At 39.5% G+C, this 12,888-nt stretch overlaps 1 protein-coding gene across 9 annotated transcripts in view; it reads right to left on the bottom strand.

Moving 5' to 3' along the window:
* Positions 1–12,888, bottom strand: part of LOC124802855 (ATPase family protein 2 homolog) — a 72,982-nt gene that overhangs the window by 27,572 nt on the left and 32,522 nt on the right. For all 9 annotated transcript variants that reach the window (XM_047263883.1, XM_047263880.1, XM_047263878.1 and 6 more), the window contains one exon: positions 11,927–12,200. In XM_047263883.1, the coding sequence (XP_047119839.1) occupies positions 11,927–12,200 (274 nt within the window). The remainder of the gene's footprint in view (positions 1–11,926; positions 12,201–12,888) is intronic.

Here is a 12,888-nt window from a genome sequence, read left to right as displayed (position 1 = left end):
CACACGGCCAATGCAGTGAAGATGACCATGCAGCAGTTTCAGTGGGAAACACTGGAACATCCACCGTACAGTCCCGACCTTTCACAGTGTGACTTTCATGTGCTTGAACCTCTAAAACAAGCTATTTGCGGACATCGATTTGCAATGGATGATAAAGTGTGTGACTGGGTCCAGGTCTGGATCTGACAGCAGCCTACTAGCTTCTTCATGGATGGAATTGACCAGTCAGTGTCACAATGACATAAATGCGCCAACACTTTTGGTGACTATTTTTGAGTATGTGTACTGTGTATAACTACATTTTTGAGTTAATAAAATCGTTACCATCACTTTACACTATTGACCGGGTTTCATTTGAATGCCCCTTATATATGAACAAAAAAGAGATAGAAACAATACTGCAATATTCATGGATGTGGGGCACTGTCACACAGTTATGTTTTGTCACAATTAAATGTTGATAAGCATTTGTTGTGACTTGCTACGTACACTACTGACAATCTGAATTCTGCCTAATGGAAGCGGTCCTTTTTGCAGCCATTTTCTCATTCACATATAACCAGTGCTGTTTTTCTGGGGGAACGCTGGCGGATGCGTACCCCTAAACTTTTTCATCGACAAAGTAATTTTTCTATGATGTTGAGAACTTGGAAGAGTGCCAAAGTTTTATTTCACGGATGTAAATTTTTTATTTAATTTTTTCGTATTGGTAACTGCAATGCGAACGATACCAGTACAGTTTTTGGTGGGAAAAGTGATGTCATTGACTGGAGGGTTGATTGGACTCACCTGTTTCATCTGAGGTGTATTATAGGTCAATTGAAGTGTTGTTGTTGTTGTGGTCTTCAGTCCTGAGACTGGTTTGATCCAGCTCTCCATGCTACTCTATCCTGTGCAAGCTTCTTCATCTCCCAGTAACTACTGCAACCTACATCCTTCTGAATCTGCTTAGTGTATTCGTCTCTTGGTCTCCCTCTACGATTTTTACCCTCCACGCTGCCCTCCAACACTAAATTGGTGATCCCTTGATGCCTCAGAACATGTCCTACCAACCGATCCCTTCTTCTAGTCAAGTTGTGCCACATATTTCTCTTCTCCCCAATCCTACTCAATACCTCCTCATTAGTTATTTGATCTACCCATCTAATCTTCAGAATTCTTCTGTAGCAACACATTTCGAAAGCTTCTATTCTATTCTTGTCCAAACTATTTATCGTCCATGTTTCACTTCCACACATGGCTACACTCCATACAAATACTTTCAGAAACGACTTCCTGACACTTAAACATATACTCGATGTTAACAAATTTCTCTTCTTCAGAAACGCTTTCCTTGCCATTGCCAGTCAACATTTTATATCCTCTCTACTTCGACCATCATCAGTTATTTTGATCCCCAAATAGCAAAACTCCTTCACTACTTTAAGTGTCTCATTTCCTAATCTAATCCCCTCAGCATCACCCGACTTAATTCGACTTCATTCCATTATCCTCGTTTTGCTTTTGTTGATGTTCATCTTATATCCTCCTTTCAAGACACTATCAATTCCGTTCAACTGCTCTTCCAAGTCCTTTGCTGTCTCTGACAGAATTACAATGTCATCGGTGAACCTCAAAGTTTTTATTTCTTCTCCATGGATTTTAATACCTACTCCAAATTTTTCTTTTGTTTCCTTCACTGCTCGGTCAATATACAGATTGAATAACATCGGGGAAAGGCTACAACCCTGTCTCACTCCCTTCCCAACCACTGCTTCCCTTTCATACCCCTCGACTCTTATAACTGCCATCTGGTTTCTGTACAAATTGTAAATAGCCATTTGCTCCCTGTATTTTACCCCTGCCACCTTCAGAATTTGAAAGAGAGTATTCCAGTCAACATTGTCAAAAGCTTTCTCTAAGTCTACAAACGCTAGAAACGTAGGTTTGCCTTTCCTTAATCTAGCTTCTAAGATAAGTCGTAGGGTCAGTATTGCCTCATGTGATGACGACATCAACATGCCGTTCTAAAAAAAATGGGATTGACAGGAAGTGCAAAATGGCTAAGCAGGGATGGCTAGAGGACAAATGTAAGGATGTAGAGGCTTATCTCACTAGGGGTAAGGTAGATACTGCCTACAGGAAAATTAAAGAGACCTTTGGAGAAAAGAGAACCATGTGTATGAATATGAAGAGTTCAGTTCTAAGCAAAAAGAAGGGAAAGCAGAAAGGTGGAAGGAGCATATAGAGGGTCTATACAAGGGCAATGTACTTGAGGACAATATTATGGAAATGGAAGAGGATGTAGATGAAGATGAAATGGGAGATACGATATTGCGTGAAGAATTTGACAGAGCACTGAAAGACCTGAGTCGAAACAAGGTCCCGGGAGTAGACAACATTCCATTAGAACTACTGATGGCCTTGGGAGAACCAGTCCTGACAAAAGTCTACTATCTGGTGAGCAAGATGTATGAGACAGGCGAAATACCCTCAGACTTCAAGAAGAATATAATAATTCCAATCCCAAAGAAAGCAGGTGTTGACAGATGTGATAATTACCGAACTATCAGTTTAATAAGTCACAGCTGAAAAATTCTTTACAGACAAATGGAAAAACTGGTAGAAGCCGACCTCGGGGAAGATCAGTTTGGATTACGTAGAAATATTGGAACACGTGAGGCAATACTGACCTTACAACGTATCTTAGAAGAAAGATTAAGGAAAGGCAAACCTACGTTTCTAGCATTTGTAGACTTAGAGAAAGCTTTTGACAATGTTGACTGGAATACTCTCTTTCAAATTCTGAAGGTGGCAGGGGTAAAATACAGGGAGCAAAAGGTTATTTACAATTTGTACAGAAACCAGATGGCAGTTATAAGAGTTGAGGGGCATGAAAGGGAAGCAGTGGTTGGGAAGGGAGTGAGACAGGGTTGTAGCCTTTCCCCGATGTTATTCAATCTGTATATTGACCGAGCAGTAAAGGAAACAAAAGAAAAATTTGGAGTAGGTATTAAAATCCATGGAGAAGAAATAAAAACTTTGAGGTTCGCTGATGACATTGTAAATCTATCAGAGACAGCAAAGGACTTGGAAGAGCAGTTGAACGGAATGGACAGTGTCTTGAAAGGAGGATATAAGATGAACATCAACAAAAGCAAAACGAGGATAATGGAATGTAGTCGAATTAAGTCGGGTGATGCTGAGGGAATTAGATTAGGAAATGAGACACTTAAAGTAGTAAAGGAGTTTTGCTATTTGGGGAGCAAAATAACTGATGATGTTCGAAGTAGAGAAGATAAAAAATGTAGACTGGCAACGGCAAGGAAAGCGTTTCTGAAGAAGAGGAATTTGTTAACGTCGAGTATAGATTTAAGTGCCAGGAAGTCGTTTCTGAAAGTATTTGTATGGAGTGTAGCCATGTATGGAAGTGAAACATGGACGATAAATAGTTTGGACAAGAAGAGAATGGAAGCTTTCGAAATGTGGTGCTACAGAAGAATGCTGAAGATTAGATGGGTAGATCACATAACTAATGATGAAGTATTGAATAGAATTGGGGAGAAGAGGAGTTTGTGGCATAGCTTGACAAAAAGAAGGGACCGGTTAGTAAGACATGTTCTGAGGCATCAAGGGATCACAAATTTAGCTTTGGAGGGCAGCATGGAGGGTAAAAATCGTAGAGGGAGACCAAGAGATGAATACACTAAGCAGATTCAGAAGGATGTAGGTTGCATTAAGTACTGGGAGATGACTGAAGACCACAACAACAACAACAACAACAACTTTGCATGTAGTCTACTTTTGTATGATAAAAGCTACTGTCTGCTAAAATTGTTCACAGTGATGTACAAAATGCTACCCAATAACAGATTTATGCATCTATCAAAGGAATACTTCCGTGAACACTTTGCTTCCTCTTCTTTGTGGTTGATAACAGAATCCCACTTCCCTCAGTATTATGGTCCTCTTTCCATACACTACTGACTGACTTATTCAACTTTAGTACTTTCCGAGTTCATTTTACCACCTTCTACATTTGTCATCTTACTTCTTTGTCATCCTCGTAATTTATCAATTTAATGCCGTTAATAAGGAGCTGCCATACCTGTTTATGAAGACATTTTCTGTAACTACTTTCCATGCTTGTGCTGTGAGGCAAGAAACAAGCTCAATTTAAACTAGAATATGGCTTATTTCACCATATAACTAAATTAGTTTCTGCTAAGGCTATGACTGCTGTTTGCTTTGTTGAGTGATATTAAGTGTCCTGAGAAAGATTTGTGTGCATTGTCACAAAGTTAAAACTCCCTCTGCACAGCACACAGTATGGACATATCACTTCACTGGTCAATGTAATCATCAACTGATACCATTCCACGCACAATTGGTGAAATAGTGCAGAGACAGTACTTCCAGCATCTTTTACATCCATCCATCTATTCAAAATGAAAGGCATTTTGTAGCATGTTATAATAGAATTCAAGGCTGCTGCTGTTTCAATAACAAGAATTTTTGTTTATAGGGTAAAAGCACTCTCTTTCAATGTCTTATTAGCCTTCTGAATAGTATAATTAACAAAACTGTTGATACATCTGTCTCAGAATATGACAAATTTTTTATTATCTGTTGACAGAAAGAGGTGTGATTCCATGCACTGAAATACTAACTTGTCCTCTACATGTAAGTTATTAGTGTGTGGAATATACATTTAGTTGTAAGTCATAAATCAAAATTGGTATGTTACACAAATATTTTGTTTTATGTTCTTTCATTTCCTCAAAAAGATGACAGGCTCCATGAGACAACACTACATTATCAGTGGATGAGATGATGATGTGAGATGTGCACCACACCGCTTGTTTTGTGACAATTTATTCCCCAGTTAACAAATATCAAGTTAGTTTCTGCTGGCTTGTCAGATACAACAGAAAATGAGGAAATCTTTTTAATAGGTATTATAACCATAACAACAATTGTCTAATTAAGGGTGGAGTACCAGTTCTGATTTGACAAAGATGAGTGAGTAAGATCTTGATACAGAAATCATCATAATAATGATGGACTGTCCACGAGAGGCAATGTAATTATAAATCAATATAATTGTACTCTGATATTCATAATATTGTCATTATTCCATCCTGGATTTTTGAATGTTTTATTTCAATTAGTCTCTAATGTAATCTGAGGACTTTCTAAATGCAAATCTGGTTGATTTCCGTAATACATGTGGATACCTTCAAGGAGGTAGGAGAAATGGAGTGAAATTGCTGTTAAATCCCACACAGCGACCTAAGAGAATCTTGGTCCTCACAGATCAGAGATAGAAAAGATTAATATGATTTTTGGTAAACTGCAGGAGCATCCAAGGAAAGGTCCCAGAATTAGCATCACTTATTGAAGGTTATAATGCACATATAGTACTGGGAACAGAAAGCTGGTTGAAGCCAGATGTCAATGACAACGAAATCCTATGTTCAAACTGGAATGTTTATCGTAAGGATAGGTTAGTCCCCAATGGTGGTGGCATGTTTATTGCAGTAAAAAATTCGATAAAATCTAGCGAGATTCTCATGGATTCCAAATGTGAATTAATCTGGGTGAAATAGAGTATCAAAGAACGATCAAAAATGGTGATTGGATGTTTTTATAGACCACCTGGGTCAGGATCTGTAGTTGTAGAGCACTTCAGACAGAGCTTGCAGAATATCATCAGTAATTTTCCTGATTATGCCGTTGTAATAGGGGGTGACTTCGACTTACCAGATATAGATTGGGAGTGTTATGCCATCAACACTGGTGCCAGAGACAGGGAATCGTGTGGCATTGTTCTGGATGTCTTGTCTGAAAATTATCTTGAGCAGACAGTTAGGGAACCAACTCGTGAGGGTAATGTCTTAGACCTCCTGGTAACAAACAGACCTGAACTTATCGAATCAGTTAATGCAGAGGAAGGTATCAGTGATCATAAGGCTGTGGCAGCATCTATGATGACGGGTCTTACAAGGAATGTTAAGAAAGGTAGGAAGGTATATTTGCTCCGCAAGGGTGACAGGATACAAATTTCAGAATATCTCAGCAGTTAGCATCAAATATCCAGTGATGAGGACAAAGACATGGAGAACAAATGGAAAAAATTCAAAGGCATCGTTCAATATGCCCTAGACAAGTATGTTCTGAGTAAGGTTTTAAGAGATGGGAAAGATCCACCACGGTTTAATAGCCGTGTTAGAAAAGTGCTAATAAACAAAGAGCACTTCATCTCAGACTCATGAGAAGTAAAATCCTAGCTGACAAGCAAAAGCTGAACCAAGCGAAAATGAGTGTAAGGAGAGCAATGAGAGAAGCGTATAATGATTTTGAAAGTAAGACATTATCAACTGACCAGAGTAAAAACCCAAAGAGATTTTGGTCGTATGTAAAATCAGTAAGTGGGTCAAAATCATTTATTCATTCTCTCAGCAACCACACTGGCACCGAAACAGAAGATAACAGAGAGAAGGACAAAATACTGAATTCAGTCTACTGAAGTTGTTTCACTGCAGAAGATCGTAACACTGTCCCTCCTTTCAATCGTCACGGAAACTTCGAAATGGCAGATGTTGAGATAACTGATAACGGACTGAAAAGCAGCTACAATTACTTAGTAGTGGAAGGCCTTCAGGACCAGTTGAGATACCTATAAGATTTTATAAAGATTAGGCAAAAGAACTTGCTCCCTTTCTAGCAGTAATTTACTGTAGATCGCTTGAGCAACGAAAGGTACGTAACGACTGGAAAGAAGTGCAGGTCATTCCCGTATTTAAGAAAGGCCATAAGACAGATCATACAATTATAGACCTATATCGTTGACATCAATCTGTTGTAGAATTAAGGAACATGTTTCATGCTCAAGAATTGTGACATTTTTTTAAAAATGAACAGCTCCTCTATAAAAATCAACATGGATTCTGCAAACAGAGAGCCTGCGAAACTCAGTTCGCTCTGTTCTTCCGTGAGATCTACAGCGCAGTGGACAACAGTGCTCAGGCTGATGCCATGTTCCTTGACATTTGACACCATCCCGCATTGCTATTTAATGAAAAAACATACAAGCTTACAGAGTATCGGAGCTGATCTGCGATAGGATTCAACACTTCGCTCTTAACAGAACTAAATCCACAGAGGTAAAGGTAATATCCGGAGTACCACAGGGAAGTGTGATTGGACCGTTGCTGTTTTTTTTTATATATATATATATATATATATATATATATGAGAGATCTAGTAGAAAGCATCGGATGCTCTTTAAGGATATTTGCAGATGATCCAGTTGTTTATACCAAAGTAGCAATGCCAGAAGATAGTAAGAATTTGCAGAACAACCTGCAGAGAATTGATGAATGGTGCAGACTAGCAGTCGACCTTGAACTTAAATAAATGTAACATACTGCGCATACATAGGAAAAGAAGTCCACTACTGTACAGCAACACTATTGATGACAAACAGCTGGAGACAGTGTCATAAAGAGATGCTAAAAAACTCCACTGGCAGGTGTTACAAGACAGACATTGTGCATCACGGAGAGATTTACTATTGAAATTTTGGGACAGCACTCTTCAGGAGGAGTCAGACAACATATTACTTCCCCCCCCAGATACATCTCGTGTATTGACCATGAGGAGAAAGTTCGAGAAATTAGAGCCAATACATAGGTTTACCGACAATCATTCTTCCCACGCACTATTCACAAGTGGAACAGGGCTGGAAGGATCAGATAGTGGTACCGAAAGTACCCTCTGCCACACACTATTAGGTGGCTTGCGGAGTATGATGTAGATGTAGAATGAAGCTCCTGGTTCGCTGTTAAATCGTAGTCCTTGAAAGGCAAGAATCCAAGTTCTGATCACATGCACTTCTTTTTAAACTGTCAGCAAAGTACACAGTCCTTGAAAGGCAAGAATCAAGGTTCAAGTCCTAGTTGTGTGCACTTTTTAATCTGCCAGGAAAGCACATGATTATTAAAAACTACTGCATCTTTTGGTAGGTAAAAGCACCTACAATGTGGATGGTTTTCTGCAGATAATGGACTGTAAGAAGATGGAGTAGCTCAGAGAGCAGGATATTACTTCCCATCAACAAGAAATGGAAACACTTACTCCCAATTCTAACAAAGGCTTCAATAAGTATAGGAAGGAATGATATCAATACAAAACCATGATGTTTAATGCCAGCACTACCATTCATCTCCACAAAAGTTGGAAAAATTATATCTGACAAAGAAACATCATCAACTTTTCTTCACATTTTAAGGACAAAAGACACATTTGCGAGATATCAGCCCCAGCAATCGATCCTGTGTGAAAATTTGGACCATAATTCTGATAGTACTGAGTTACGACCATCTGGGAGTAAAGCTTTTAAACTTCTGCAGGCACTTGTTGTTTGTCAGTTGCTCCACCCCATTGCAGCTGCCTCATGCCCAAGTGCAAAGTACTGTAGGGCTGAGTGACTACCACAACCTTCCTATTCATGTAATGCCTATCGAGAGAGAAGAGGAAGGGGGAGGTGGACTCTTCTGCCCAATGTTTTTCTAAACCTTGTTCAAGAACATGTTATTCCATGCAAAAAAAATTAGAAAGTAATATGAGTATGTAACATGTCAACCTCATGCACATACACAGTCAATATTATTTTATCAGTATTCTCACGGTGATATTCTACAGCTACATATATGCCTCAAAATCAAAATTAATAAATCTAAGCATATTATGATATATCTAAAAACAAAGATGTAGTGACTTACCAAATGAAAGTGCTAGCAGGTCGACAGACACACAAACAAACACAAACATACACACAAAATTCAAGCTTTCGCAACAAACTGTTGCCTCATCAGGAAAGAGGGAAGGAGAGGGAAAGACGAAAGGATGTGGGTTTTAAGGGAGAGGGTAAGGAGTCATTCCAATCCCGGGAGCGGAAAGACTTACCTTAGGGGGAAAAAAGGACGGGTATACACTCGCACACACACACATATCCATCCACACATATACAGACACAAGCAGACATATTTAAAGGCAAAGAGTTTGGGCCTGACGAGGGCTGTTTGATTGAATCTGGGAGTTGGGCTGAAGGTGAGGCCTTTGGATAGGACAGAGGTTTCGGATTGGGAGAGAGGTTTGGAGGAAAGGTTAACTACTGAATTAGGGTGTTGTGGTGCCAGATTGTGTTGATTGGAATTTTGAGGTTTTGGAGGGAGTGGAGCTGGAAGTGGGAGACTGAGTAGATGTGAGAGACTGGGTTTGTGTGCAATGAGAGGTGGTTGAGGTTTGCTGGAAAAATTTTGAAGGGTGAGTGAGTTGCCCTTCCGGAGGTGGGAAACCAGGAGATTGGATAGTTTTTTGAGATGAAGGGTGGCATGTTGTTCTAATTTGCGGTTGGCCTGTAGGAGGATGCTCTGAATGGCCGGTGTGGATGTGGGAGAGGAAAGATTGAGGACTTTTATTAAGGATAGGAGTTGACGGGTGTGTTCATTGGCTGAGTTGATGTGTAGGTGAAGGATTAGGTGGGTGAGGGCAATGGATTGTTCAGTTTGGAACTGGTATAGGGACTGATGGAAAGAAGGGTTGCAGCCAGAGATGGGAACTTTAAGTGTGAGGCCTTTGGGGGTTATGCCAAATGTCAGACAAGCCTGAGAAAATAAAATATGCGAGCGTAATCTGGCTAGGGTGAAGGCATGTTTGCGGAGGGAATGTAAATAAAACTTAATGGGGTTGTTGTGGGGGTGTTGTGAGGGTGACATGGTATTAGAAGGTGGAAAGTGTAACATGAGGTTGAAATGAAAATGAAAGATAAAACTATATGGGGAGAGATAAGGGTGAACTAGAAAGTAACTGGAGATCTGGTATGAAAAAAGGCGAAAAAGTGATGGTTAAGTTGATCCTGTGGTGAACTTGGGTTGGTAGACAGTGATGTGCATGAAGGTTAGGTGGTTGTGTTGCCGCTAACACACATAAAAGGACGGAGAAATTCGAGAAAATTTCGAAAAAACGTGTAAATGTATTAAAAGGAGTGGTGTTGTGGTGAAAGATTACGAAAATGGGGTTAACAATAGTCTGACGAAGAAATAATGACGTTAAAACCTGTGGGGAGCGGCTAAAAATGATCAGTGATGTGCGAAAAACGGAAGTGGAAATAAAGTGAAAGTAATTAGAACTAGCCGAAATGGTTGTTTAATCCGTGAAAGCAGCTGTTATTGAACTAGAAACGGTTAGCAGCGGTAGTGTTGAAAGCGGAAAATAAAAATTTTTTTGGTTATGGTTTGGAAGTGGGTTACGTATTATTGGGTATATATTGGCGGGATAAAATTGTATTATGGTAAAAAGGGGAAGGTGAATACAAAGTGAGACTACTGGTAAAAACAGAAAGAGAAAATAAGACGACAGGAAAGATTTCGAAATGCAACAGCGACAATAATAAACGTAATTGTTGGGTTCAAATTAATGATATGGTTATAATAGAGGGAAACATTCCACGTAGGAAAAATATATCTAAAAACAAAGATGTAGTGACTTACCAAATGAAAGTGCTGGCAGGTCGACAGACACACAAACAAACACAAACATACACACAAAATTCAAGCTTTCGCAACAAACTGTTGCCTCATCAGGAAAGAGGGAAGGAGAGGGAAAGACGAAAGGATGTGGGTTTTAAGGGAGAGGGTAAGGAGTCATTCCAATCCCGGGAGCGGAAAGACTTACCTTAGGGGGAAAAAAGGACGGGTATACACTCGCACACACACACATATCCATCCACACATATACAGACACAAGCAGACATATTTAAAGACAAAGAGTTTGGGCCAAATATGTCTGCTTGTGTCTGTATATGTGTGGATGGATATGTGTGTGTGTGCGAGTGTATACCCGTCCTTTTTTCCCCCTAAGGTAAGTCTTTCCGCTCCTGGGATTGGAATGACTCCTTACCCTCTCCCTTAAAACCCACATCCTTTCGTCTTTCCCTCTCCTTCCCTCTTTCCTGATGAGGCAACAGTTTGTTGCGAAAGCTTGAATTTTGTGTGTATGTTTGTGTGTCTGTCGACCTGCCAGCACTTTCATTTGGTAAGTCACTACATCTTTGTTTTTAGATATATTTTTCCTACGTGGAATGTTTCCCTCTATTATAACCATAAGCATATTATGAATTATATATAATTATATATTTCCCTATTATATTCATATGATGAATTACTATGAAATGTAGCTAATGATTTTCATTTTACAATTTAATCATGCAAATCATATTGAAGAACAGTACATCTCCTGTAAATGTACTTAACTTTAACAGTGTCAGTTTTAAAATCCAAAGAAAACAATGGACATCACTGATGTCAATAATTAAATACCATTACACTACTTATGAAATACCATACTCTTTCATTTCATTCATTTACACTGCATCTGAGAAACATAATATAAAAGATATCTCTGACAGCAGCTGTAGGTTAGAAACCACACACTCTGACACAGTGAACAAAGCATGTTACCAATGTCGGCAACCCTCTTACTCATTCCATTATACTTTACTTCATACTCAGGCATTAAGCTGCTGCAGTGGGACAAAGCAAGTGACCATTGGTGCATGACAGTTGTACGTTCAGAAGGTCGTAACGGCATACTATCAGAATTATGGCTCAAATTTTCACTCAATATTGATTTCTAGGGGTGAAATCTTGCATGTGGGCTTTCCTCCTCTTAAAATATGAGGTCAAGTCCGTGACGTTTCCTTGCAAGTTGCCCTTGCAGAATCTGAATAAAGAATGTTCATATAAGCACATTATTTCATTCATTCCTGACTAAACATGGTTATCACAAATCTTTAAGACGTATTCAACAGCTGGTATGTTCTGCAACCACTTGTATTCACAAGTGTCTCTTAGGAAGCATTGCAAGTAGTTACAAAACTCACATTTGGCACTTGAACAAGGACCTCGCGTAGTGCACTCGGACGAACTTGCAAGAAGGCAGCAGCAAAATCATCTTTCACTGGCTGTGAAGCACCGTGACGAGCAGCTGACAGCACTGCATGTGATGCTAGAGATGCCAGGTCGGCCGGCACAAACCCATGGGCAGCTGCTGCTGCATCACTCAGCACGTCATGGGTGACATCTGGTAGCAGGCGACCCAGGATATCCAAACGTGCAGCTGGGTTTGGCACTCCTACTTCAATCTCACGTTCCAACCTAAGGTGCAACAAGTTGAATGAATTAATCATACAGTCAAAACAGAAACATTCGTAACAAAGATCAGGTAATGTTCCCTTAAGTAACTTGTCATTTTGTTTTCAACTTCACATCATCATAATTACAACAAATATTACCAACAAACATCACAAACAGAAATGAAGGCAGAATTTAATATTCTGTTAACATTGTTATCATTAAAGGTGGAACTTCACCTTAGTTGGGTACATATGGGGGAGAATGTCAGCCCATATAAATAGAACCGTCCTAACATTCACCTCAAATGATGTAACCAAACAATAGAAAACATAAATCATAATGTGCAGATGGAGATTTGAACCACACTTCTCTCCAATACAAGTCTAGTGTCAGGTCAGTGACACAAATGTTCGATATATCACTCTTTTTTTATTCTATATTTCTGTGTCAGTTCACAAGTTCACACAAGTGACATCATTATTGATCTTGTCTTATTACCAGGCTGTCATCAAATGATTTGTATAAGTTACTATGTAACTCACCAACTGGAGAGGCCCACAGAGACGCTCACAATGTAATTGTGGTTACTGTGTTTCCCTAATGCAGTACGCCTAGTCTGCAAATGGTTCAAATGGCTCCAAGCACTATGGGACTTAACATCTAAGGTCATCAGTCCCCTAGACTTGGAGCTACTTAAACCTAACTAACC

The sequence above is a fragment of the Schistocerca piceifrons genome, chromosome 6, assembly GCF_021461385.2.
Source record: "Schistocerca piceifrons isolate TAMUIC-IGC-003096 chromosome 6, iqSchPice1.1, whole genome shotgun sequence".
NCBI lineage: Eukaryota > Metazoa > Arthropoda > Insecta > Orthoptera > Acrididae > Schistocerca > Schistocerca piceifrons.
This window is presented reverse-complemented; position numbering and strand designations above follow the sequence as displayed.